The 27,692-nt window shown below is 45.2% G+C and overlaps 1 protein-coding gene across 1 annotated transcript in view; it reads right to left on the bottom strand.

Moving 5' to 3' along the window:
• TATDN1 (TatD DNase domain containing 1) overlaps positions 1 to 27,692 on the bottom strand; it is a 216,552-nt gene that overhangs the window by 139,975 nt on the left and 48,885 nt on the right. Inside the window, 1 exon segment of the mRNA XM_078686792.1 lies at positions 23,233 to 23,298. Coding sequence (XP_078542918.1) covers positions 23,233 to 23,298 — 66 coding nt within the window.

The raw sequence follows: 27,692 nt of genomic DNA, 5'->3' as shown, positions 1-27,692 counted from the left end.
TGTGCTAAACCCCCTTGCCAGCACTCGAACTGGAAAAAATCAGACGCCGGGCTAACAATCTTTGCCTATAAAAGTTTTACTCCAGTCAAATTTGTAAGCGAACTTTCACGGAACTGTAAGCATACAAAGTACAAATTGACGTTTGTCTGATAGGAAACTCTGGGTTTTTTAACTTTTTTAACTAAGGAGTGTTTTAAGATGTTTAATAATTTTCTGTAAATATTTATATTTTCATATATAACAATATCACAAATTTCGAAAGGCCTTCACACCAATGTTATTGTAATGAAATGATCTGTTATCTCTATGTGCTTTGCAAAAGTCCTCAATTATGTATTTTCAGCTCAATTGCAAAGATTTTTATTAATCATGCAATAAAGAATTTACTTACTATTTAGTCATAAGAACGGGTGGTGGAGAAATGGATGGTTATATACTCCTAAGTACGGTATCAAAGAATCCCTCAGTTTGCAGAGATGAGATCGGTCCAGTTATGGGATTTGAGCATGGTATAAAACTTTAAAAAGATGATACTCACACAACAAACAAGGTCAGACCAGTCCATATTAGTGTACGCAGAGATTTAAAAATGCTTCTAGACAAACTCTGTGCTCATAGGGTTATTCCACATACTAATCCATACAAATGAGTTCCCTTGCAGCGTTGGCAGAAAAAGAATTGATGATTTCGCTTATGTGTGGATCTACGTTCCTTAAACAGAGACATTTTAGTTGACTGTCACCCTTTACCACATGTACAAGAAATTGTCTTTGACCACTGGTCTTCGTTCAGCGTACCATCAGATTGCTTTAACTGCAGACTCTAATGACATAACCACATTTAGTACACCTTTTGGTGCATACAAATATTTAAGGTTACCTGTTGGTCTGGCTTCAGCAGCCAGGGTATTCCAAAAAACGAAGGACATCCTATTTGGTGACATTATTAATGTGTGGGAATTTCAGGACGATATCCTTATCTTTACAAACACTAAGGAGCAAGTATTTGAAAGCATATGAGAATGTTCTGCAGAGTCTTCAAGAAGGAGGTATGGCAGTCAAACCAGAGAAATGCAACCTGTTAGCTTAGCAGGTTGATTGGCTGGGTAACACCATGTCTGTGGAGAGTATTAGGCCAAAGTAATGTAACCTAGTAGCCATACTTAAAGCACCACCTTCTGTGAATAAAGATTCGCAAGCATAATGCCAGTTGTGTACCCGGTGTTGTCTCAGTGGTGCAACCCTTACAGTCTCTGTTGAAGTAGGGTGGCTAAATTTGATTGGAATTTGCAAGTGAGTAATGTGTTTTCAAAAGTTAAGGATCTAGTGGTGAATGTCCCAGCGTTGAGTCCATATGTGCCATGGGGTAAATGTTTCATTACTGTAGATGCTAGTATGAACGATATTGGTGCAGAGTTTGGTCAAGAATTCATAGTAAAGAAATTTCTATTGCATTTGCCTCCAAGATACTTCAGGATGATGAGACCAAGTGTAGTACCATTGAGAGGGGGGTTTTAGGGTATGGTTGGGCGTTTTACAGATTTAAGACATATTATGGGGGAAATCATTTGATGTGTATACTGACCATAAACCCCTAGTATAACTTTTTAGGTTGGGTGCAGCGGTTTTGGCAAGGCCGCTGCACGTCTTGTGAGACTCCTTTCAAAGTTGCAGGAGTATGATACGTGCATTAAATATATTCAAGGGGTAAAGAACTTCAGGGCTGACTGTCTGGTGCACTGATATCAATGCCCAGGATTCTGTGGATGAGGATGATGAACATGTGTGGCTGTGGTTGATGCCATTTCTTTTTTTTTAGTTCAGAAACACGTTATTGAGCATTTTCAAAACCAATGAACAGGGTAAAAGAAAGAGAAATGTAGTACATGTGATACATTCAGGGAACTAAGGTCTGGTGTGGAAAGTCCTGGATTGCTAATTGCCACAGGTTGAACTAATATAAAGAGCAAAAACCAGGTATCACATAGGAGATAAGAGGCGGTTCACATGTGGTAATTCTGAAGGTTTAAAGAAAGTAAAATGGAGAGAAGAAAAGAAAAAGAAGAGGAAGCGCTAGTAGGTATAGATTTACATAGCGAGTATGGAGGAGATGATTCTGGTGAGGTTGTAGGGTATGCAGCTGGGAGTGTGTATTCTCTGCAGGTCCAGGATCAAGCACCAGGCTGCAGGAGACAATGATACAGAGTGCTTCTGAGTCAGGTTGCCTTGTATAGTCCTTCTGCAAATGGTTTGTATAGTCCTTCTGCAAATGGTTTGGTTGAAAGAGCTAATCGTTTCCTGAAGGAAGGTGTTCAAACTGCCCTTTCTTCTACTTTTGATGTGAAATGTTTTCTCAAGGAGAAAATAGGTGCTTACCACTCTACATTACATTCCACTAAGAGGGTGTCAGCTTTTGAATTGTTAAGTGTTAATAAAAGTTTCTCTTTCTTTGTGGTAAAATTTACAAAACAATACCAAGTGTAGATCAGTTTGGGGTGAGACATTGTCACACGGACACAAGATGAGGTCTGCATGCTTGAACTTCCTCTCTGGGAACCCGAGCATCAGGGGGATAAAGTTTAGACGAAAGCGCACAAAGGTAAATCTGTGTTGAGCCGTAGTAATACGTGAGAGGTAGAAAAAGTGATCGTCTCCCGCAGGTCTAGGCAGAGAGAGGACATAGGTGCTAAGCGCCTGTTATTGACAAATCCTCCCCCTGCAAGTAAAATCAGCCCTCTGCGTGTATAAATCAGTCAGTTTCTGTTTAGAAATGATCTTGCAAGAAGCTGGGTCTTTAAACAGCTCCTCCTGCCCGGTTGCTCTTAACTCGGCTTCTACATAACTGAGCCAACCGATCTCTCTGCGACCCTCCAACCTGAGGCAATCGCCAATAATACGTTGAGTTAAATTAACAGTTGACTCAATGTTATCCTATGATGATGGTAATCCTCTGGTTGATGATTTTCTGCCGCATGCTCATTGCACTCACAATCCTGTTAATTTACAAGTTGATGACATTCTCCCTCTGTCTCTTTGTACTCACAATTCAGTGCCTTCTGATTCCGTAGAAAACTAATTATGCTGGTAATGTACAATGACCTGTATTAGTAAAGTCTGACTTTAATTTGTCATCTGATACTTCCAGGGTGGTTCACAATGTGGAACACAGCTCTGGAAAAGCAAAACTACCTGTTGGATTGCTAAAGTATGACTTGAATTAGATTTGTTTTCCTTTGTGGGGCGGGGAAAATAATGTGGCATGCATTTGTTTTGTTTTTTGGTCTTGTCTTAATGGAATTTAAGAATGTTCTTATTTAAGAATGTTAGCATGTACTGCACTGTTAGGTGCTGGGCAGTTGCCTGTTGTCCTTTGCCCTTGGTGCACATTCTAGTGTCATGGGTCTATATATTTGCTAATAAATCTACAGCCAAACCAACTTGAAGCACCTTGGACAACATGCTTCCTTTGTGCCAAAGCTTCATGCTACAAACTTCCATGACTTATTTTTGAAAACCATGAGCAAAAGCAGCTTTCTCTAAAACAGGAGCCATCAAATTCTAATAGAGGCTCAGTATTTTTCGTGCATCACTTTAGTACACACCACAATTCCTAAAATTAGCATGATGCCATCAACAAATGGTTTACATTGTAACCAGAATCTGTTATCTCCCTTTATATGTGTTCCTTTTTGCGACCCTCAAAAACAGGCTTTCCCTACAATGGGGACCATGACCATGTTGGAACCAGCCAATCAGGATTGAGCTGATTGAGCATTTCTGCACACCAATAGTCCAGATATAACTACCTTTTAAACCCCTCTGTGATCAACCGGTGCCCTTTAAATGCTAATTTCTCAAAAATGGCTGTACAGATTTTCACAAAAAGCATGTTTTCTGAGAAAAGTTCTAACTTTTGCCAAATTTGGTGAAATTTTCTTCAGGCAGTTTTTTTGTATCAAAGAGCAAAATTTCCTATGGCAATTAATATGGGAAATCGCACTTTTGGGACCTCCACTTTTGACGTATCAAAGAAGGTTTTTCCATGAAAAATGATGACAGTTGGTGATTAGATTGTGCTCTTCTAAATGGTGGCAATAAAAGTATGACCGTTCATTAGGTGCAATGGACCAATGAACCATCCATACAAGCACTTACCATTTCAGTTTTTAACCTTATCCCTCTCCTTAATAATAAAGACACGACATGCAGGAGAGCAGATAATTTTATTTATTTTTTCTATCACTCAGACTATCTCCCGCCTGGTGGAGAACAGTAGAGCACCTGGAGAACGGGACACTAAGGTGTTAAGACCCAATGATGATGGTATCCACCAAGCCACACTAGTGGAGAATCATGACATACCACGTGATGTGTTAGTGTGGTTGAGGGTCTCCATTACAATTCTTTGAGACTCTAGAAAAACGACACATATGCTTCATTCCCTTTGATTACTAACATGTTAGCTTGGGAAGCTGAATGAATCTCTGCTTCTCCCTTCCTCTCTTACTTTTGTGAATAAAAGTATTGCTTCACAACTCATCTCTTTCAAAGAAAGTCCATGATGTAGCCACAGTATATGAACTTTTTGGGGAATGTTTGGTGCAGATTTCTCAAATAGCACCAAAGTTATGACATGAAGCTCTTTGTATGGAAAAATCTGACCTAAGTATACCCAAATAGTGTTAATTTATTGGATTTTTATAGTGCTCATGCGCAAGGGTTTCTTGGCACTGTAGCTGGTGTGTGAGGCTGGCCTTGGGAGAGCTTACTTAAAGAGCAAGTCTTCAGCTTCCTGCAGAAATAAACAAGCATTTACAATGCAACGGTCTCGCCTTTGCCAAAGTTAGAGCTATTGGCATTGTAAATGACAACATTTTTATTTATGTGTTAGTTTTGAAAACAGATAAATAAATGGCATTGTCATTTACAATGGCAATAGTTTAATCTCTCGCAAATGCGAGACCTATTGTATTTGCACCCACCCACACACCCAGAGAGCCCCACACACACGCACAGAGAGCCCCCCACACACACACACAGAGCCCTCCCACACACACACACAGAGCCCCCCACACACACAGAGCCCCCCCCCACACACACAGCCCTCCCCCCACACACACACAGCCCCACACACACACACACAGCCCCACACACACACAGCCCCACACACACAGCCCCACACACACACAGCCCCACACACACATTCACAGCCCCACACACACACACCAACACAGCCCCACACACAGCCCCACACAGCCCCACACACACAGAGCCCCACACACACACAGACAGAGCCCCCCCACACACACACACAGAGCCCCCCACACACACAAAGAGCCCCACACACACACACAGAGCCCTCCACACACACACACAGAGCCCCACAGAGCCCCCCACACACACACAGCCCCACACACACAGAGCCCCACACACAGAGCCCCACACACACAGAGCCCCCCCCCACACACACAGAGCCCCCCACCCACACACAGAGCCCCAGACACACACAGAGCCCCCCCCCCCACACACACACAGAACCCCCCACACACACAACGCCCCCCACACACACACACACAATGAGGAACAGGGGGGCAGAAAAGCGAGCACAACGAGGCAACAGGGGTTGGGGGGCAGAAAAGCGAGCACAACGAGGTAAAAGGGGGGTGGGGGGCAGAAAAGCGAGCACAATGAGGGAACGGGGGGTGGGGGAGCAGAAAAGCGAGCACAACGAGGAACAGTGGGGTGGGGGGGCAGAAAAGCGAGCACTTCCTAGGGGATGTTTGTCGCTCTTACTGCTTTGACTCGTTTCTCTTCCTTGTTTATCTTATTCTGATCCCTTTCTTTCTCTGCTTTCTCACCTGTCACTACCTCATCCTATCCCTGATTGTTTCATTCTCATGCAATCACTCAGTCCTTGGGTAGTTTCTCACCCAGGTCCCTGTTGCTTGTTTACACCTTTCCCATTCCGGCTGCCTTCCTCATGCTGTCTCTCGCTACCTCTAAATCCTGCTAGCACCCCATTACTTACATCCCTGCGCTCACCCTCTTCTCTTACCTACACCCTAGACGCTTGGCACTCTAGTCTGACTTGCGCCTCGCTGGCTTCTCTGTGTCACGCTGTAAGGGGGCGCCGGCACCCTCTGAGCACGCACCACCTGTAGCACCTATATTTTTGGGGGCGGTAGACACTCTCGGACCCCAGTCACTCTCGTCCACCCAAACCATAGCTTCCCGGAGTGCATGTTCTTCTTCCTGGCGGAGATCGGAACCGTTAGACCGGCCCCAGTCATTCACCCCTGCTCGCGGGCAGGAGGGGGTAGTAATGCTGTGTCCTGTACCATCCAGTGCTGGCCCAGGGAGCTCCACATCCTCCGGCCCCTGACCATCCCTCCGGGACCCCCTCCTCACCTCAGGAGCTGTCAGTGCTTGCGCGGCTCTTGCACTCTTCTGCCGCCATCTTGGCTGTCAGTGGGCAGGGAGCTGCGCGTGATGGAGGGAGGGGGGCCGCGGCCCCGGACCTCACAACAAACCCGACAGTGTCACCTCCTGTGACCCTGCGGCGAGGAGCACACCGGGGAACGTTGAGTGATGCACTGCACACCACTCCGGGGGCTGGTGTGCCCCCCATGACATGAGTGACGCCTTCAGAAAGTCCTGGGTTTTTAGCTAAGGACCCGTTGCATTCTGGGATATGCCGTTTTCTAGTGGCGCTCTAATAAATATCTCAGCATTGATGTTGGCCTAAAAGCTGGACTGGTTGATGGTTTTCACAAATGACCTGGGGGGCACTTAGCAGGTATACCCCAAATTCGAAGTGCGTTCCATAACACGTGTCACCCACATCCCACCCGGGGATACCGCAGCGATTGTGAAAGGGACACTGCTGTGCTTCGCTGGCTCACGAGGGTGGATCTGTGCAAGGCAGGGACTCGAGGCTCATGGCTGAAAAACACAGAACCTTCATCGAGAGGAAGAAGGACCAATACGATTTACTACAGGTAAACAGATCGAGTAGAAAAGGTGTCTGAAAACAGAAGACGGACTGCGCCTGCAGAGCGCTGCCTGGGCCAGCCCCTGCTTCTATGAGCTGTGCGAGGCACAGCGGGTGAGACGGTCCGCAAGCAGGTTTTCAGGATAGCCACGGGCGAAGTAAAGAGCCTGAATTTAGAGCGTTTGTAAAGGTGCCTTATATGGATGTTACGCAGCTCTGGCCCGCGGGCCACCCCTTTTCTCCAATACATAACTTGGGCATCTCTTCATTAGAGCATAGGGTCTGGCAAAGGAAAGAGGGTATTGGACACCTACAGCGTTAGACCATGTTTCTTCGAGGCCCAGCAAAAATGCCTCGGAGAAAGGCATCGTCATTTTGGGATTCGGGGGCGTGTTTTTCATTCTCTCCTCTTCCCATTGGCTGGAAGGTAAAATTCCAGCCAATGGGAAGAGGAGAGAAAGAAAAGAGAAAGAACGTAAAAAACACACCCCTCAATCCCAAAAAGACGGGGCTTGAACGGAGTGACACCCCTCTCCTCCAATGGCTGGCCTCCGTTTAGGAAGCCAGCCAATGGAGAAGAGGGGCGGGTTCAAGCCCCACTCTCTGAAACATGGAGTTTTCTCCCAGCGAGAGCTGCGCAAGCGCAACCTTCGCTAGGCGAAACCTAAAAAGGATGAGGTTCTGGTGTGTTGTGGGAGGTCTTACCAGGCTTTAGAAGCAATGTATGAGAAGGCATGACCTCCTGATCTGCTTTTGTGCATGCATGGGATAAGTGGTAGTGAGAGTCCGGGGGAATGGAGGTACCTGGAGGAGTGGTTGAATTACACATGGCTTTTCAAGTAGGCAGGAGCTATGTTGTGAAGGGCTTTGAACATGTGGGTGTGGAGTTTGAAGTGGGCACGCTTGCGCATCAGGAGGTAGTGGAGTTCCCTTAGTTGAGGTGTGATGTGGGCCCGGCGTGGAAGATTGCGGACTAGTCTGGCGGCTGTGTTCTGGATGGTTTGGAGTTTTTTGTGAGCTGGTTTTCCCGTAGTCCAGTCTGCTGGTGATGAGGGCTTGGGTGAACCTTTTCCTTGTGTTGTTCGGTAGCGACTTGAAGTTCTTCTTGAGAATCTTCAGGGTGTGAGAACAGGATGATACAACTGCATAACTGTAGTATGGGGATTTACACACAGACTTCTGGAGACGATGATGATAATCCAAGATAAGTTTTATCGGTGAAACCAATAAGTAAACTTGGTAAAAAGAAGAGCTCTTAGGAAGAGCAACATATAAGTTAAGAAGCCAGCGGTAACTGACTCCAACAGAACCTAAACTTCATGACATTAATAAGATTCTAGGGTAGAATCATATAATTAAAGGAGCAGCAACTTAACATGTTATACTACATAACCTTGAGCAAACATGTCCAGTTTGCTATCTACAATGATGTTGAGGTCTCTAGCTGGGGTGATGGATGCAGGAGTGGGAGCAAGATCTTTTGACCCCCCCGGGTGCAGTCTCACAGTGAGGCTTTCTTCTCGAAAATCACCACTTCGGTCTTGTCTGTGTCAGCTTGAGGCAGTTAGACTACATCCAGGTTGCTACTCTGGACTTGCTTGCGGTGAACTTGCTGCTCGTGATGGGTGTTTTGCCCGAGATAAGACCTTATCAGTTGCGTGTCGTCTGCTTAGGTGAGGATGTTGATGTTTTGAGCCGGGATGACATCTACCAGCAGTGTAATGTATATTTTGAAGAGGTTTGGGCTGAGTGAGGCGCCCTGTGGGACTACGCAAATGAATTACCATGCTTCTGAGGAGTATAGTGGCATGCTGGTGAGAAATGCGAAGTGCAGATCCACTGGAGGGAATGTCCTTGAATAACCATGTCATGGAGTTGTATGATGAAATGGGATGAGTGAGGGTTCGAAGGCAGCACAAAGGTCTAGAAGGATGAGGGCTGCCGTTTCCCCTCCATCAAGGATCATTCAGATGTCATCTGTTGGTTTGATGAGGGCTGTCTCAGTGCTGGGGTTTGGTCGGAAGTCTGATTGTGTGGCATCGAGAATCTGGTTGATGGCGGGGTGGTTGGAGGGGCATCTACTAATGGCTTTCTCCAGGACCTTGACTGGGTATGTGTATGAAAACGAGGCAGTATCTGCGAGGCCTGCACAAATAACATGTCACATTTGTCCTTCACCTGGAACCAAACTCTCTAGTGTAGCGCTTGACTCTCAGAGGGTAGCGTTGCAGAGTAGTCTAAGGCTCACTCAAGGGAGGTAGTATGGGCTTGTAATCGCCATTACAGGTGTGCAGAAATAACACTCAATAATTGATTGTATAGTCTGTACTTTGCTTTATAAAAGTAAGAGTACATTTATTAAACACACACACTACTTAATACTATGCACCAATTTACAAATATACATAAACTGTTGGAATTACTTTGTGACATTGCATAACATCTCCACCCCTCATGCAGGGGGTGGGGTCTAGTACCACCACTCCCATGTATGCACATCATCTTGCCCCCTAATGCAGTGGGTTGACACAACCTAGATCGAGGGCCTTTCCAGCTGGCACCATCCGAGTGGTAACCCACCCCATCATCTCAACAAGCATTAAAAATAGGTACCCCTGCCCTGGGGACACATAACCCTGACTGAGCATCTCATACTGACCATACAGTATGCATCTCTACATCTTGTGGCTAACAGTCTGGGTTGTTCCTCCCCTAACGCAGTAGAAAGAATACATGTTTGGGCATCACTTTAAATGAGGTACTTATCATAGATGATAACAATTATAATGCATTGCAATTAAAGCCCCTACAAGGTATCACAGTTAAAATCACAGGATTACGCAAATACAGCCAGACACCCTAGCAGGAATGTCCAGGATCATAACCCCACTTGGCTTATGACATCACCTTACACAGGTACTTCACATAACACGTGACTTTCAGTCTCTCTAAAAGAAATAACATTAGTAAATGCATTTCTGGTGCAAATACACCTCTTCACCTCCGGGAGAAGCCCTCTTCCAGCGTACCCCCAGCTGAAGAACAAAAGTTCCAGCCACATGGTGCTGTTGACACCTATGCTGAGCCCTTGAGGGGTTATTCTTTCCAAGTCCCCAGAGACTTCGGGAGGGACTTTCCTCTTGTGCTGGGGGAGGCTCCATTGCTCCTACAGCTCTCCTTGCACCTTTTCCAACAAAGGGGGTACCCCCCTCCTTTGGGAGCCACCTGGCGCCCATCCACGATGCAGTCCCCATGCCCTGCAAGGCATAATGGGGCGCACCCGGAGCCCAGCGCGCATATTAGAACAGCAGCTCTCCCGCTGTGTCGGGGAGACCCACGCAGCCTGTTCCTGCGGCCTGGCGCCGCACCCGCCCTTCGTTGGGGGTCTGGTCCCACCCGAACCCCTGCTGCATCCAGTGAGTGATACCGCTCAGGGAGCCCACTCCCAGCTGCTACAGCTTATGTTCGGGGGCTTCGTTCCACCTGGGCCCCTGGCACCTCCTTTCCCGCTCGGGTCCCAGTCGCACTCGGGAACCCCGCACCGCAGGCTCGCTGGAGAGCCACTCGAGGAGACCATCCACGGTGACTCTCGCTGGTTCACCACCCGGCCAGCACCCTCATGTGCTGCCGCGGGAGCCGGCACTCCTTTTCTGGTCTGCCTGCTCTGGCGGGCAGACACGGAGATTCCCACTGGTCAGGCCAGACCTCAGGGGGAGTGCGACGGCACTCCCCCCACCTTCCTCCAGCCACGGGGGAGTGTGGCGGCACTCCTCCACCTACACGGGACACGGCTTAAGTCTTCGGGCCCGGAGTTGGGCTCCTGGGCCCCAGGGGAAGTCTTCACGGGGAGGGTGAGGCCGCTCCCTGGCTTATCTTCTTATCTTGGGATCCCGGGCCCTTGGGGAATTCTTTGCGGGGACATGACGGTGCTCCCCGGCTTGTTTTCTCCCTCAAGGGGGGCACGACGGCGCTCCCCTCCCTCCAGTATCGTTGGGGGCCTGGGTGGGCTCCTGGCACCCCTTGAGGGCAGTTTCACGGGGAGCGTGAAGGCACTCCCCGGCTTATCTTCTTGTGGGAGCAGCCCCAGGCTTCCACCTCTCCTCAACAATAACCTGATTTTTTACAATGTAGATGTTGTGGACGGGGTGAGGGCCTTGCTGATGGGGGTTGATCCTTTGTCAAAGGTGAGATGGGGCAAGGGTCTGGCGGGCCCCGGCGTTCATGGTCTTCATGATTGTTGTGGTTTCTGCCATGTTGATAATGTCCACTGAGGTTGTTTTCTTTACTTCATCCGACACTGGGAGACTTCTGGCAAGGTCCTAGGGGTCTAGTTTCTGTATATTGCTGTGATTTTGCTGTAAGATAATTCTGAGAGGTCGTCTCACAGCTCCTCAATTAGGTTGATGTGGCTGGCGGCTGCTGTGGGTGTGGTGAAATCCTTTACAATAGCGAAGCTGTCATCAATGTGTTTGGCTAGAGCCTTTTTCTTGGATTTGCAGGTGGTCTCAGGGTGGAGTAAAACTTGTCCTTTTCCACATCTTGTTCTCCACCTCCCTTCTAGTTGTTTACAGTGTATTTTGGTCATGCTGAGATCTACCGTGTGCCAGCTGACCTGTGTTTTTGTGTTTGCTATTTGGCTTTGTTTGCTGGAGGCTAATGTGTCACACAGGTGGTGATCTATTTGTTGAAGTTGTTGATATCACATACCATGTGCTCCGGTTGGGTCTTGTGAGGAGAAGAAGTCCAATTCACCTCAGCTAATTTGCTCCAGTGTCTGCGCACTAGGCCTGTCATGGAGGTTCTTCTAAGGTGATGAATGCTGATTATGAAACTGACCATGGTGTGGTTGGTCCAGGTGATGGGGGTGGACTGAGAAATTAGGGCACTACTGTGGAGCGGAGCATCCCCATGTATTGCACTGCGCAAACTCCAGAGGGGGTCTTTGAAGGGGGCGGCGCCTGATATTCGTGGCTTCTACTGGGCCTCGCAGTTGGTGAATGTTAATGGCTGGATGTTTGATGATCGGGCGGAACCAGCGTACAGGGTTGATAGATTGGCTATGGGTTTGTGAGGCCCGGTGATTACTTTACAGGTAGCGAGTTGATAGACTCCTTCTAGCACACACACGGACGGTGGTGAGGGTGTGGAAAGTGGCCACGAAGTACTTGGGATATGAGAAGAAATTCTCCGGAATGACTCCACTTTGGGCAGGATATTTTCTGAAGGAGGTATGCGGCTTCGCTAAGGGAACTGCTAGGAATTGAGACACTTGGCAACATTTGGAGAGGAGGAGCATACATTTGAAGAGCTACAACGAGATTACAAGATGGGGCAAGGGGAATGGCTTCCATACATGCGACTAGGACATGCAATGAGGAAACACATAAGGGAAGGGGAGACATTATCAGAGGCGGCACTGTTAGAGGATAGGATATTGACAGAGCAGATACGCGAAAAGACAATATCCCTCTTCTATAGAAAGATAATCCATAATCCCCCAGACCCCATGAGCACGCTAAGGCAGGCATGGGAGCAAGATGTTGGCACTTTAGACGATGAACAGTGCGTGGAAGTGCTCCAGGGCTCTAGGGAGGTAGCGATTCGGGCCAGATTCCAACTCATACAACTTAAAGTGCTACACAGAGTGTACTACATTAGGTCAGTGTTATATAGAATGGGGAGGTGCGAAAGCGCGAGTTGTCACAGGGATGTGGGTCAGAGGGATCCTTCTATCATCTGCTCTGGGAGTGCCTGAGCATTCAGGAATTTTGGACGAAGATAGCAAGGGCAATGTTGGCGGTAGTGGGCATGGAAGTCCCACTAGAGCCTAAATGATTCCTCCTAATAACGGAGGCAAACGAGGATTGGCCACGACATGTGAAGCAGTGGCTGGTGCTGGCGGCCGTGGTTGCTAAACATAATGTGGCAAGGAAGTGGGGGTCGATGTCCACCCCTACACTGGAGGAATGGGAAAATTATCTGGACTGGTGCTGACAAGCGGAATTAGTGATTTATGAAAGCAGAGGGTGCCCCAAGAAAGGGGAGAAAATCTGGACGGCATGGCAGACATATAGAGGACTCTAAGAGGGAAGAAGGGTACCAAGGTGTTCATTATTAAACTGGACCTAGATTTGTTAATAGAGGTAGATAAGTCAACGGTAAAAAAGGGGTTGATGGTGCAATATAAATGCTCTTTTTATGAACAACAATTTTGTGGATTAATAAAAAGGGTAAAAATAAAAAAAAATTAACATTGTACACGACTTACATTATGCACCATAAAATTAACAGTCTCTTCCCAGAGTGTCAGACCAATGATACAAATGCAGTGAAGTAGCTGCTAACGTTTTCCATATGCTAGGGGTTGCTAGAAACTAGACACGTACTAGGGAACAGTGGTATGCATCATGAATGACAGATGGACAGAATACATGCCGCTCGCAGCCATTTGCAGGCTTCTTATCTCCCTGAGTGATTGAGGAGCAACGTACTGGGAGCCAGAAAGGATTTCGACTGACACAGCATTGGGGAGAACTGTTCCAGGCTGTCCCGAGGGCGCGGGACTGCGAGTCCCAGCAGGCTCAGCGCTCTAACCACCTGGCGCACCTGCGACTCTTCCCGCCCCTCCTCCCCCGCAGCAGTAGAAGACGGCTCGCGGCCCCCGCTCCGCGGGAGCCGCTCGCAGCCAATTGCAGGCTACTTATCTCCCTGAGTGATTGAGGAGCAACGTACTGGGAGCCAGAAAGGATTTCGACTGACACAGCATTGGGGAGAACTGTTCCAGGCTGTCCTGAGGGCGCGGGACTGCGAGTCCCAGCAGGCTCAGCGCTCTAACCACCTGGCGCACCTGCGACTCTTCCTGCCCCCTCCCTCCCCCCACCTATATTGGAGCCTCGACGACCGCGCACGCGGGACACGCGCGGGTCGGAGCTCGGGGCGAAGCCCAGGCCAAGGGCGGGCCCGTTTGTGCCCGTTAGAGACCGTTATAGACTGGGCTGGGCCACCCCCCTAAAAAGTGTGTTTATTTAGTCCTTTCCTAACAACCTTAGTTATTCTCCCCTTACTGCCTCTTTCCAATCGTGAGACCCTGCCTATATATCTATACGCCCATCTTTGAAATTATAAGTTAGGCATTACTTTTACGTCCATCATGTCTCCACGAGGAAGCAGAAGTAAAACTGCTGCTAAGGGTGGGCAAATTTCAGGTCCTATTGATAATTTTATCACCAGAGCGAATACTTTTATAGATCAGAGTATTTCCCTGATAGAACGTAGAGTGTCCCAAGATTTAGCAAACGCAAAAAGATCATCTTTGGGTCACCTGGCAGATGCAAGAACGCCAGACCAACTTAGGGCCCCTAGATTGAGTGAACCTTGTGGCCAAAGGTACAGCCTACCAATCACGGTTGACCTATCGGTCTCACAGCTCTCAGATTCGCAACTATCCTTGCAACTAGAAAAGACCCCAGATTTACTGATTCAACCTATCCCAGAAGAAATAAGACAGTCAAGAGGGAGGAGGGAGGGCGCAATAGGAAAGAAAAAACCTCCAGCCCCAAATAACCAAAAACTAAAAAAAAACACATAAGGTTCCTAATAAGACAGGAGAGACTCGAATCCTTACCGCACCGAGAGGAGACCAAGTACTTCATAACGTGATTATTCACCAAGTAACACATGACACCCCAGTCTCTAATACTGGGGAAACCGTAACTGACCTCCCATTAGGCAATGAGGCAGACGAAAACTATGATCCCAATGCCCAACTATTACTTAAAATTGGAGACCTACTTAAACAACTGTTTACACCACTAGAGAAGAGATTGGGACTAATAGAAAAAGCACTAGCTGATTTGACTACTTCTGTAAAAACTAACCCAAATCAAGGGGTACAAAAGACAGGGGGTGGTAAGCAGCCACCTACAATCTCAACTGTCCAAAAAAAACAACCTATCCCCCCAGTAGCCAAACCAGCCCAACCTATGGTGTCGAAAAAAAAGACCTTAGAAAACACACTAACCAACACTCCGATTAATAGTAACAACATTAACTCGGAACATAATAACATGGGCCCAAAAACACCAGCTACACAGCCAAACAGAGGGTGGGATAGAGGACCCCTTGATGGAAGATTTCCTGTTAATCTTCCACCGGAGGCCACCCCCTTCATAGTTGTAATGACCGGCGTACCAGAATTGGCAGACCAAACCAATGAAGCAACCTGGTCGCTAAAGAATAAGGTCCAACATTGGCTAAGTGGAAATCGCCCACCTCCCCCTTATTGCTCAACTAAGATCTTAATGGTGAGAAGAGCCCCTTGGGTAGGACATGGTAAAAAAACAATACAGGGCGATTGTGTTCTTGTTACCTTCGATGACCCTAGACTGGTTGACCATATTTGTTCTTGGGATCACCCAACCTTAAATGTCGCCATAGGAACAAAGCGCCTTTCCTTCTTCTACCCCCCGAGACATCGTAATGGTTACCACCACGAAGGACCCTGGTACACAGTTGGTCCGCGACATCGGGGTAGAGAAAGGGACGATTGGGGAGGATCGTATTATAGGGAACCCAATAGAGAACCACAATCCTGGGAGGGTTGGAGCGGTATCCCAATGACGAATAGATATAGTGGTCTGGAGTTAGTGGATTGACCATCACAGGCTGAAAATCTCCCTAACTCCAAAAAAGGGGAACCAGAGCGTAAAACAGGACCACAACTAACTCAAACTCCAACTAGGGACCCTCAAACTCTGAGTGTCGTGTCTTGGAACATTGCCGGTCTCCGTCCAAAGATTGAGGACGGCTCCGCCATAAGTTTCCTAGACAGACACCAAATTGTATGTCTCCAGGAGACTTGGTCACCAACGGAACTACATCTTTTGGGTTTCAGGACGTTCTTTTCTCCAGCCCTGGTGGGGACTATGGGCAGAGCTAAGGGGGGACTAACTGTTTACGTAGCGAATACCATTCAACAAATAACCATAACCACTCTTGAACTGGATGCAAATTTCCAGCTTCTCTCCCTTTCCCTACCCAAAAACGAGACCGTCCTCCTTATTAACTTCTATAACAACCTGGAAGAAGGAGAATTTTTGAGAGTAATACAAAACCTAAATGAAAAACTCTCTAACTTTAGACAGACGAAAGGAGGGAAAGGTGTTGTCTTCTTCCTGTGGGGAGGGGATTTTAACTTGCATCCCTGTCCACACTCTAGTAAAAATTGCGGTGGAATGGTTAATGAGTTGGACACCCCCCTTACTCATTTCTCTCATAACAAACCGGGCATAGCCATGAATGACCTTTTGTCTGACTTGGGTCTCGTAATAGGCAACAATTTGAATTCAAAAACAAAAAAGCTAGAACCAACATATGTAGGGAGGGGTTATCAGTCTACTGCTGATTACATTCTTATTTCAGATGGGCTGTCAAATAGGATTACGTTTTTTGAGGTTCTACCAAATACATTAAGCGATCATTCTGCTATTAGGATAGAACTCAACTTACTACATCAACAACCCCTTGCGTTAACGATTGCTAATGCTCTGAACCAGAACAATTTACACATGGCACAGCTAAATGGCTACACTTTAAAATGGGGGAAGATAAATCCCGGGCAAATTACCAAAGAGGCAATTAAACTCGCCTACCCTTATATTATACAATGCATTGACCTAAATACGACAGAGGAGGAAGTCTTAAGTAACTTCTCCAAAATTCTAACTGTCATCAAGGGTCTCCTAACAAAAAAATCAAAGGGAGAAACAGTAAATAAGAGAGGTTGGTTTAATCATAGTTGCACTTCGGCACATTCCAAGCTTAAAGTGGCCCTGAATAAAGAACAGAGAGATCCACAGCTAATCGCCAGACTTAGAAAAGAATACCTGTCTGCTCGAAACCAGAGAAAGGCCGAATTAAAACAGGCCTTGTGGGAGGAACTACACAAAAGTGCCCTAAATAAAAACAGTGAAGCATTTTGGAGAGTAGTAAAATCCCCCTTTTTAGCTGACGACAACCTCCCAAAAATAGAAGTGGCCATAGAAGAAGGAGCGTGGGTTTCTCACTTCTCAAAATTTTTTAGGAAGCAAACCCCTTTAGGAAGCGAGGAAATAACTGACCCAGCTGTCGTTTACCCAATTCAAATAGAATTCGATATATCCGAAGTGCTGATGGCTCTAAATCTAAGTAAAAACGGAAAAGCCCCGGGTCCCGATGGAGTCCCGGTGGATATTTTCAAATATAATACGGACCTCTGGGCCCCCATACTGACCAGGGTGTGTGTGGCATCAGCAAAAAAGGGGCTTATGGAATCTTGGACCAAGTCTGTTATGGTCCCAATTTTTAAAAAAGGAGACCGCCAGGACCCTACCTGCTACCGTCCCATCTCATTGTTGGACTCATTAGGTAAGGTAGCCGGTAGGGTTATCCTTGAGCGTCTCCAACAGTGGGCAGAGGACAGAGGGGTACTGTCGGACTTACAATTTGGCTTCCGAGAAGGTTTCGGGACAGTGGAGCAGGCCTTACATCTGTCAATAATTGTGGGAAAATATATACATCCAAAAAAAGACAAGCTCTATATGGTATACGTGGACTTGTCCGCAGCCTTTGACTGCGTGTCCCATTCAAAATTATGGCTAGTCTTGTCTCAAATGGGTGTGGACCCACCACTTTTAGATTTCCTGAAGGAATTATACTCCAAGGCATCAGCAAGAGTACGCTACGGTGTTAGGGGCGAGCTGACCGCACCCTTTGGAGTAGAGCGTGGAGTCAGGCAGGGTTGTGTCTTGGCCCCCTTTCTATTCTCCCTATATACGAACAACCTGGAGATGGAGCTCTTGAGGGGGGCTCAAGACCTCCCCCAAATAAAACAACGCCTGATCCCCGCTCTACTCTATGCAGATGACGCTGTAATTCTAGCTCGCACTCCACGCGAGCTACAAAAGGCTTTGACCAGGTATGCAGACTTTATGGGCACCCTTGACCTCCACATCAACATCAAGAAGACCTTTGTAATGGTGGCTGGCAAAGGGAAAAAAGGCCTTAGAGACATATCCCTCAATAACCAAAAGCTTGAACTGACGGCCCAGTATCCCTATCTGGGTATCACAATAGATGAAAAACTAAATTGGAAAGCGGCAGTCGAGTCAAGGAAACATTTCTTTAAGAGGACAATAGCTGCTCTGATGTCCTTTTCACAAAAATTGGGCAAATGGTCCCCTGTGGAACTACTAAAAATTTATAATGCAAAATGCCAGACAGTAGCTCTGTACGGGGCTGGTGTCTGGGGGCATGAGGACGTTAGTGCTCTACAAGTGGCAGAAAACGCCTTTTTAAGATTTCTTCTGGTGGCACCAAGGCGAATCTCTACTTATGCATCCCACACTGAACTAGGCATACCGCACATTGAGGACCTGGCTAAAATTCAACCTTTGCTATTGTGGCGGCGTATATGGACCTCAGATAAAAACACGCTAACCCAAGGGATTCTGGCAGATTCAATGGCACTAGAACTTTCGGGAAAAATAAAATGGCTCACCTATATCAGAAATTTTCTTACGGACCTAGGCCTGGAGGCATACTATATCACACCAGAAAAGATTTGTGAGATATCCAAGAAAGAGTTGAAAGAAATGGCTTTGACCCACCTCGATGGACTAAGACTCACAAGTGTAATAGGGAAACCTTCTGTCCACCATGCAATCACGGTCCATCTTGTCCCCACAATTCAGCCTTACCTAACGCTCGAAATTGGCATTTATTGATTTTTTTTACTAACCAGATTTAGACTAAACCTTTTTCACCGGTTAGTAGCCTTTCCCATCAGAAATTCATGGGAACCAACGTTAGGTTTTTGTCCATGCGATGATACATCTGTACAGACCACCATACATACAGTATTGTTCTGTAAGTTCTATCATGTTCATTGCAAAATTTGGTTGGTACCATTGCTGAAACTGTGGAATTTAAGACAGTGTCGCCCTGCCATGTTGCGCCTTCAATTTTTGGATTCTGAAGCTACTTGTTACCACATGGTTAACTTTTTAAAATGTATTTTTAAACAGAGAAATAATCTTTGAGAAAACTGCTCATAACTCAATGAAATGTATTCAATGTAATGAAAACTGAATAATTTTCCAAGCATCTTTTTCTCTCACATTTTAAACTGTAAACTTTTTTTGTAATACTGCTTTCTATTTGTATTTTATGACATAATGTGTACAAAATGCTTTTATGGATTTCTATTATGAAATACTGAATAAAGGAATTTATATATATATATATATATATATATATATATATATATATGTTTGAGCAAAAGCCTTTGAGCTTGAAGAGGGCTACTCACACGCTGTCAGCCATCCAGCCTTACTGCCCTGCAGCACCCATTGCCAACCTTCGCGATTATTAAAACCAGGTTCGACGCGTTTCAGGGCCAACGCCCCTTCCTCATGAACTTCGCATAAAGGGAATGACAAACTCACTGTTCATTTCTTATCCGACCTTTTATTGAAGGAAAGAACGCCCTTCAGTGGGCGTGGCAGTAGTTGAGGTACCCAGCGGCATGCTGGTTAATGCAGTCCTTGGTCAGTGAGTCCAGTGTTCAACCCTGAGTGGGCTCAGTCCCTTTATTGGTTATTGCGTTATGATCCTTAAGTAGGAAGAAAGCTGGGTTTTGCGTGCTGAAATTGAAAGGACAACGTGTACTTCAAATGAAAAGGAAGAGTTCCTTTTCAGAAGCGCTTTCCTGCTCCCGCTGATTTTGGTTGGAAGCAGAAGTGGTGCCCCTCTTCCACGGCCAAAGGTAGCCGTGCGAATAATTGTTTGAGCAAAAGCCTTTGAGCTTGAAGAGGGCTACTCACACGCTGTCAGCCATCCAGCCTTACTGCCCTGCAGCACCCATTGCCAACCTTCGCGATTATTAAAACCAGGTTCGACGCGTTTCAGGGCCAACGCCCCTTCTTCATGAACTTCGCATAAAGGGAATGACAAACTCACTGTTCATTTCTTATCCAACCTTTTATTGAAGGAAATATATATTATTTATATATATATATATATATATATATATATATAAGTCAACGGTAAAAAAGGGGTTGATGATGCAATATAAATGCTTTTTATGTACTACAATTTTGTGGATTAATAAAAAGAGTAAAAAAAAAAAAAAATTAACATTGTACACGACTTACATTATGCACCATAAAATTAACAGTCTCTTCCCAGAGTGTCAGACCAATGATACAAATGCAGTGAAATAGCTGCTAACGTTTTCCATATGCTAGGGGATGCTAGAAACTAGACACATACTAGGGAACAGTGGTATGCATCATGAATGACAGATGGACAGAATACATGCTTAAAACTTGTCTTCTGGGCCTCCTTCAACGCCTTTGGCATAGGAAGGCCTCTAGTAGTTTCCCTGACCTGACGTTCATATTGGTGAAAAGTCAGATAAGAAGGAAACAGGTTGACACCATTCGATTCATCACCAAATACCCTGCTGAAAAGTCCTAGTTGTACAATATTAACATAAAGAATGAGCACTACTTAAGTCAGGTAAAGATCTTGTTAAATGTTTTCTTAACAGACCCTCTATCACTTAAAAAAAAAAAAACATTGAAAAAGTATTTGACATCTTGTGATACCAGACGATATCACAGGACAGAACCAAAGAAGGTTTGGTTATGTGAGCTCCCATTAAGCAATTTTAAATGTTGAAAGTACCGATGTTAAAGACGTGTTTAATAATGTCAAACAGTTCATGAAATTTAGTGGATCAGGGTATGAAATAAAATTTTCAACAGCTGCAATTCGACGTATTATGCAGTATGTTATGAGGAAAATATGTATACTCTACCGAATCACGTTTACAAGATCAATGGAGTGAGTATGAGCTTTGATAACTATAGACTATCCAATGATGACACACTTAGATCAACTTCATAAGATAGGTGATTTGATAAGATACTATTTTATGTGATTGAGCATGTCTCCATGATAGAAGAGTAGGAGGAGATAGAGAACTAAAACGGACACAGCAGGAGAACAGATGGATGCAGATTGTAGACACCACATGCAAAGGCCTAAATAAAAACAGGGAACTGTTACAATGATGTGATTTAGATTGAGAATCGAAATTCTGGCTCCCGTACAATCATATGATAGTTGGTGATTAGATTGTGCTTTTCTAAATGGTGGGATAAAAGTATGTCTTCACAACTAATCTCTGTCACTCATGGTATGATGTAATAAGATTCAGAGGATATCAGAAACATATTTATCCAGATCATACAGGCTAGATCAATCATGAGGTTGGAGTATATTTTGGATAACAGTGAGATGATGTTAATGATTGTTGACACGTGAAAGTTGGAGATGACCATGGTAGTGTAAATAGGCCTTTAAATACCTGTTTTAACTTTGTAAATATCATCTTGTAAATAGAACCTGGACATAAAAACACAGTTTTTATTTTGAGAAATGTAATCTTGGGAATGTCAGTCTGAGTAAATGCACACATCCTAATTTGAGGAACTTTACACTTGATTTGAATGAAGTGATAGCAGTTCAGGAGTTATTAATTTTTTATATTTGGAAGAAGTAAAATACTGCAGACATGGTTTTGATAACATCAGTCTATAATCAGGAATCGTATAGTTAGTATACTTTAACTTTAAAAGATGATCAGCAAAGGAGGGGGTTTTGAAACTAACACTTTATTTAGTTGTGGATCAAAACACAGACAAGAGATGGGTGTTTGATAAAGGTACACAATATAAAGGTACACAATACTAGGTGTAATGTTTTATGGTAATCGACGATGACATGGTACAAAGTAGCAGACATCAGTGTATACACATAGAAAATTAAGATTTGATTTCCACTTCAGGTCAGCAGACTGTGAGGGAACAGTAGTTAAATAATATTTAAGTTTATGGATAGAAAATAGTTGCATAAAAACGGTAGTCGTGATTTTAGGAATAGAGATAAAATGTTCTAATTGAAGTTTGTGATTAGCCTCTGACACAAATTTATATATTTTGATTTGAAATGTTCTCACAATGAGAGTTTAAAACTACAATTATTTTCAGAAGGTGCTTTCCAGAAGAGACCTGCTTGTCCTAACTATTTGCCCAGAAAGTTAAACTGTGAAATGTTTTCAGAATGCAAGATTAAAACCACCAGGGTGTATTTAAAGTTCCAAGTAGGACAAAATCTTAGTTTTGTGCTTGGGAAGTCGATATGCTGAGGGATTATAAGTAATTTCAAAATGGCAGCACCTGAGCATTGCTTAAAATATAAAAGGCAGTAGCACAGGGGAATGGTGAGTTCGCGCTGACAACTGAAAAATATTCATATTTGATAAATGTACAGTGTCCATAGCCCTCAAACAAGGACATACTACACATTCATATGTTTTACTATGAAGAACCATAATATGGGGTTGCCCGGTATTAAAAAAGAGGTTGATCTGATTTATCAGAGTGGCTCTGAGATGATAAATAAATAGGTATAACATACACTTGAATCGAATAAAGGTTTTAGGCGACACTTGCTGAGCAGTGTCCAAAAATATTGATAATTAAGGTTGATGAAAGAATCCGAAATTAGATTGGTGTACTATGCAAATAGGAGTATCACTGTGATTGCATGAGAACTGACTTTATTGCCTGCATATTGAGAGATTTTGATAAATAAATGTCTTTGGCCAATTTATAAGAACCAAACAATTACTTAGTTTTTTGACAGTTTGATAAATTGAAATTGATAATAACGAATTGGTGAGGTTGATGGTGAATTATAGGACTGATAAAGGTCAAGGTATAAAGCTTGTTATGAATGGAGATGTTTTGTGTAGAACATGAAATAAAATGGGTCAAATAACTAGTTAAACTTTTAAAACAATATGTATTATGTGTCAAAAATGTTGTGATTCAGCAGCATTGAGGCTTATATATAAGTTGATAAGGCACCTGTTGTATTCTGTGTACCTGAAGCATTTCGTTCTGTGCTTTTTTGTAGCAATTCTAAAAGTGTATAAAACCTAATGTGAGCACTAAATTGTTATCTGCAACACAGTAAGGGCTCACTGGTTATCCTACCAATAAATAAAAATAGGTCTACTGGGTTCTTGACTGGCTTATTAAATGTTTTACACACAAACTACTACTTGTAGAACACAAGGCCCCTTCACTTTCAATATTTAATGTATTTGTCACAAAATACAAACAAAACACTCACCTTGATGTTTCTGTGTCTCCCGATACACTCCTCTGAACATCGGATCTGTCAGATTAATACCAATATCTGCAACAAACACAAGCCCAGAGTGTTTCAGCAGGCACTGTCTCACAAACAAAGTCAAGTAAATCAACAAGTTTGACTTAATTTAAGGAATTGACCAAAAGTAAGTACATTCCCAGGTGCACTGTTCCTTCCGGAACTTGTCGGCAGTAGAAATCAAGAATACATTGCTCTGTCACCAACTGACCACAAACCCTATCTCCTGCATCCTTTGAAAAACACCTTACAGCTTTTCCTGAACTTCAGCAACCTTCTTCCTAATCACACAACTGACAGCCTCTTTTGTGGGACCCAGGAGCGTAAAAACAGTTTTGTTCTTTGTCCAGCAAAAGTTCATTCTGCTTAACGTATTTAATTTATGACTTCAAGACTGCCTCACTTGTTTCTAAGCAGCATGTTGGGTAGGGGGAAAGAGGTGAAAAGAGATAACTAAATTAAAAAAGAAGCAAAGTGCATTACATTCAGGAAGAAGGTGTGCTGTAAGAAAAAAGAACTAAGTACATGATAGGCGTTAGAAAAGTTCTAATGATGACAATGGATAAGCCAATCTTTGACGCTTCTGCATACTGACTCAAACTTAACTTCTATACAAGCAGTAAAGAACAGTGGTGCCTAGGAGAACAGTAAGTGGTGTGCTCATTATGAAAGAGAAGTTAGGTGGCCACTTCATTCCATGTCATCAGCGATAGTGTGAATACAGTCCTGCACTTTTTTTAGGTCTCGCCTGAGCATGCGCTGCTCTGGCAGAGACATTTAGTGTGGGCTTTAAAAAGCCGCCACAGCTTTTTGTGTGGCCTAGTGTTTGCGGTTAGGCGCACAGTTACGCGCGCAGCCGCCATCTGCCTTACCTATCTGTTCCTCATTAAGCGCATCGCTCAAGCGCATCGTTCGAGGGCACCCTTGGCGCCATCTGGCTGTCCTCTCTTGTGCGCGAGCAGCAGCGTGGCCGGTGCCAACTGCATACCTCGAATTCCTTTTGCGGCCGCGTGGCCCGCTTGTTTTCCTAACATGCACTCCCATTAATGCCCCTTTGATCAGAAAGAATACGTTGCATGTCTGAAGAGGCGCTTTGTCGGGTTTTGTTATCAGTCTCCTCGTATGTACTGTATTACAATTTTCTGTGTCTGACTGAGGTGCATTAGCATTCCATCCGACACGCCCCTTGGAATGCGCTGTGCTTGCCAACACGTTTATGGTTCAGCTGTAATTGTCACATTGCTAACATAAGATGCGGCTGCTCGCTCAGCCATCTTGTGGTAGACTCGTGAATTGCCTTTTGGAATGAGTTATGAGAGGTAAGGAATTTAAGACAACAACTCAGTGATGTTTGTTTCCCCTTCTTGCTTTTCTCGAGGTAACTTTTGCCATTTTTCAGTTATTTCTTTTTTTTTTTAATAAATCTTTTTATTGGTAAAGCAATGAAATTGGGTGGTCAACACATACAGTAATCACATTTTACACAAGAGATCATCATATATACATTACAGGTGTATCATGGCTGGAAGAGAGTGTCCTTGGATACTATCAGTGCAGAAGTCTTTACATTGTGATTAAATCGTCAATGGGTGCAGCAAGGGGGGGTTCACACAAATTACCGCGATAATAATTCCAGTTGGACCATATGCCTACCCACTTCCGGGTGCAGTCCCGTGCTACATAAACCGTCTTTTCTTGGACCATGCACCAATCCATATCATTCTTCCAGGAGCTGAGCTTAGGATCCCCACAACTGTGCTATGTTCCTTTTAGCGATTGCCAATCCTAGTGTTGCCCATGTTTTACCTTTGGACGAAAGATCTGTGGGTTCCCAAATGTTAAATAGGCGCCTCTGGGCGCAGCTCCACCCCCCACACCTTCTGCATACATTCGTGTACCAACTTCCAGTAGGTTTGCAGCACGGGACATTCCCATATTATGTGAAAAAAGGATCCCCTCTCCCCACATCTCCTCCTGCAGAGACCATCTTCTCTACGGCCCATCAACATCAGCCTGGTGCCAGAAATATATACTTGATGCAATATTTTCAACTGAATTAATCTCAGTTTAGCTGAAATTTTTATTTCTTTGGGGGATGCCAGTGCCTCTCTCCATTCTCCATCGTCGATTTCAAGTCCATCCGCCTCCCACTTCCCTTTAAGTGCCAGCAGGGGGTCCGGGATGTGGTTAATCAGCTTTTTGTATGTGAGGGAAATAGCCCTTTCCGGGAGGTGGCCATCTAACAACCTGTCCTCGAGGGGGGAGGATTCCGGGAGCTGTGTCCCCGGTGGGATGTTCGCCTGGAGGGAATGCCTAACTTGCAGGTATCGAAAGTGCTCCGTGTGCGCCAGTTCATAAGTGTGCTGGAGCGAAGCGAAGGGAACCACTCCATCAGGGCCCCACGGGTCTTTTATGTGAGATATCCCTATCAGGTCCCAGTTGTGAAAACCTTTACTGCGGCTCAATGTACCCAATCTTTAGAAGTCCACAGCGGAGTGGCCAGTGTAAGTTTGTCGGCCCATCCCAGTTTGCGGTTGACAATATGCCAGAGTTGGAAAGAGTGTTTTGTTGGTCCCGTGAGAGGGTACCTATTGGGCCTAGAATAGAGTGCAGCCTCGAAATTGCCGCCTGGGAGGAGCCATGTGTCCATCCCATACCCAGGGTCATTTCCGTCACAGTAAGTGCCCTGATTTATGGCGGAGAGATACACCGCCCAGTAGTATTTCCGAATGTCAGTGAGGGCTATCCCGCCGTCATACCACTCTAGCGTAAGTTTCTGCAAGGATATTCGGGGCCTTCCATTCTACAGCAGGTCCCTTAGGGTGGCTTCGATGGCTGCAAAATATTTCTGCGGGACTAGGTCCGGGTAGTTTTGGAGGGCGTAGAGGAATCGTGGCAGCGCCATCATTTTAAATAGCGCAGCGTGACCTAATAGGGACAGCGGAAGTGTCTTCCAGGTAATGGTGTCCCTCTTTAGCCGTCTCAAAGGTGGCAGGAGATTCTTCTCATATCTGACAATCTTCTCCTTTGATATAAAATTCTCAAGTACTTGAACCCTTCCGTGACTACCTTGATGGGGCAGTTGCGCTGGATTATTGGGGGGGTTCCACAAAGAACATAAAGGAGTGACTTTCTCCAGTTAATACTGTACCCTGAGTTCTTTCCAAAGTTGGTAAAAATGTCCAAGGCCACGATAAGGGACTTACGAGGATTCGCGAGATATAAGAGGTTGTCATCCGCGTATAGCGAAACCTATCTTCCCACCCGTCAGCCCATCGAAGCCCCCGTAGAGAGGGATCCTGACGTATCCAGCCAGTGGTTCTAGGGAGAGGGCGAAAAGTAGCGGTGAAAGAGGACACCCCTGTTGCATCCCTCTATCCAGAGTAAAAACCTCTGAGATCTTATTGTTCACTACCACCTGGGCGAGAGGCTCGGTCTAGAGGAGGCGCACCCAGCCATTTCAGTTATTTCTAATGTAGAAATTATTAAAGTCTAAATAATGTATTTTCACCTCTTAATATTTCAGCGGCTTCCTGTTTCCCTCACATTATCTTCCGTGTTCTTTAAACTTGAAACAGATTATACAGTGAGAAGTTTTTCATTTGTTATATTTTTCTGACCCCACCTTTTGAGTCTTTGCCAAGAAAAACAAACGGTCCGATCCTTCTTAAATTCCTCTTTAAGCTTTAGGTCTGTTTTTTTTTCCTCCGGAGGGTTGAGGCTATTACAAACAGATTGCCTCCTTCTGTGCTGTTCTCGAAAATTGTGACTCTCGGGCCTGCTCCTCTCTCTCTACCTCTACCTCTCTCTCTAACTCTCTCTACCTCTCCCTCTACCTTTCTCTCTACCTCTACCTCTCTACCCCTCTCTACCTCTCTACCCCTCTCTAGCTCTACCTCTCTACCTTGCTACTTCTCTACCTCTCTACCTCTCTCTCTCTCTCTACCTCTCTCTACCCCTCTCTGTCTACTTCTCTCTCTACCTCTCCCTACCTCTCTCTCTCCCTCTCTATCTCTACCTCGCTCTCTCTCTCTCTTTCTCTCTACCTCTCTCTCTCTCTCTACCTCTCTCTATCTATCCCTCTCTACCTCTCTACACCTCTCTCTCTCTCTCTACACCTCTCTCTCTATACCTCTTTACTTCTCTACCTTTCTCTACCTCTCTACCTACCTCTCTCTCTACCTCTCTACACCTCTCTACCTCTACCTCTCTCTCTAACTCTCTCTACCTCTACGCCTTTTTCTACCATCTCACTACCTCTCCAAATCTCTCTCTACCTCTCTCTCTAACTCTCTCTACCTCTACACCTTTTTCTACCTCTCACGCTCTACCTCTCTACATCTACACCTACCTCTCTCTCTACCACTCTCTACCCCTATCCACCTCTCTACCTCTACACCTCTCTACCTCTCTCTCTCTAC

The sequence above is a fragment of the Lissotriton helveticus genome, chromosome 4_1 (assembly GCF_964261635.1).
Source record: "Lissotriton helveticus chromosome 4_1, aLisHel1.1, whole genome shotgun sequence".
Classification (NCBI taxonomy): domain Eukaryota; kingdom Metazoa; phylum Chordata; class Amphibia; order Caudata; family Salamandridae; genus Lissotriton; species Lissotriton helveticus.
The sequence above is the reverse complement of the archived record's forward strand: the minus strand, read 5'-3'. Positions and strand labels throughout refer to the sequence as shown.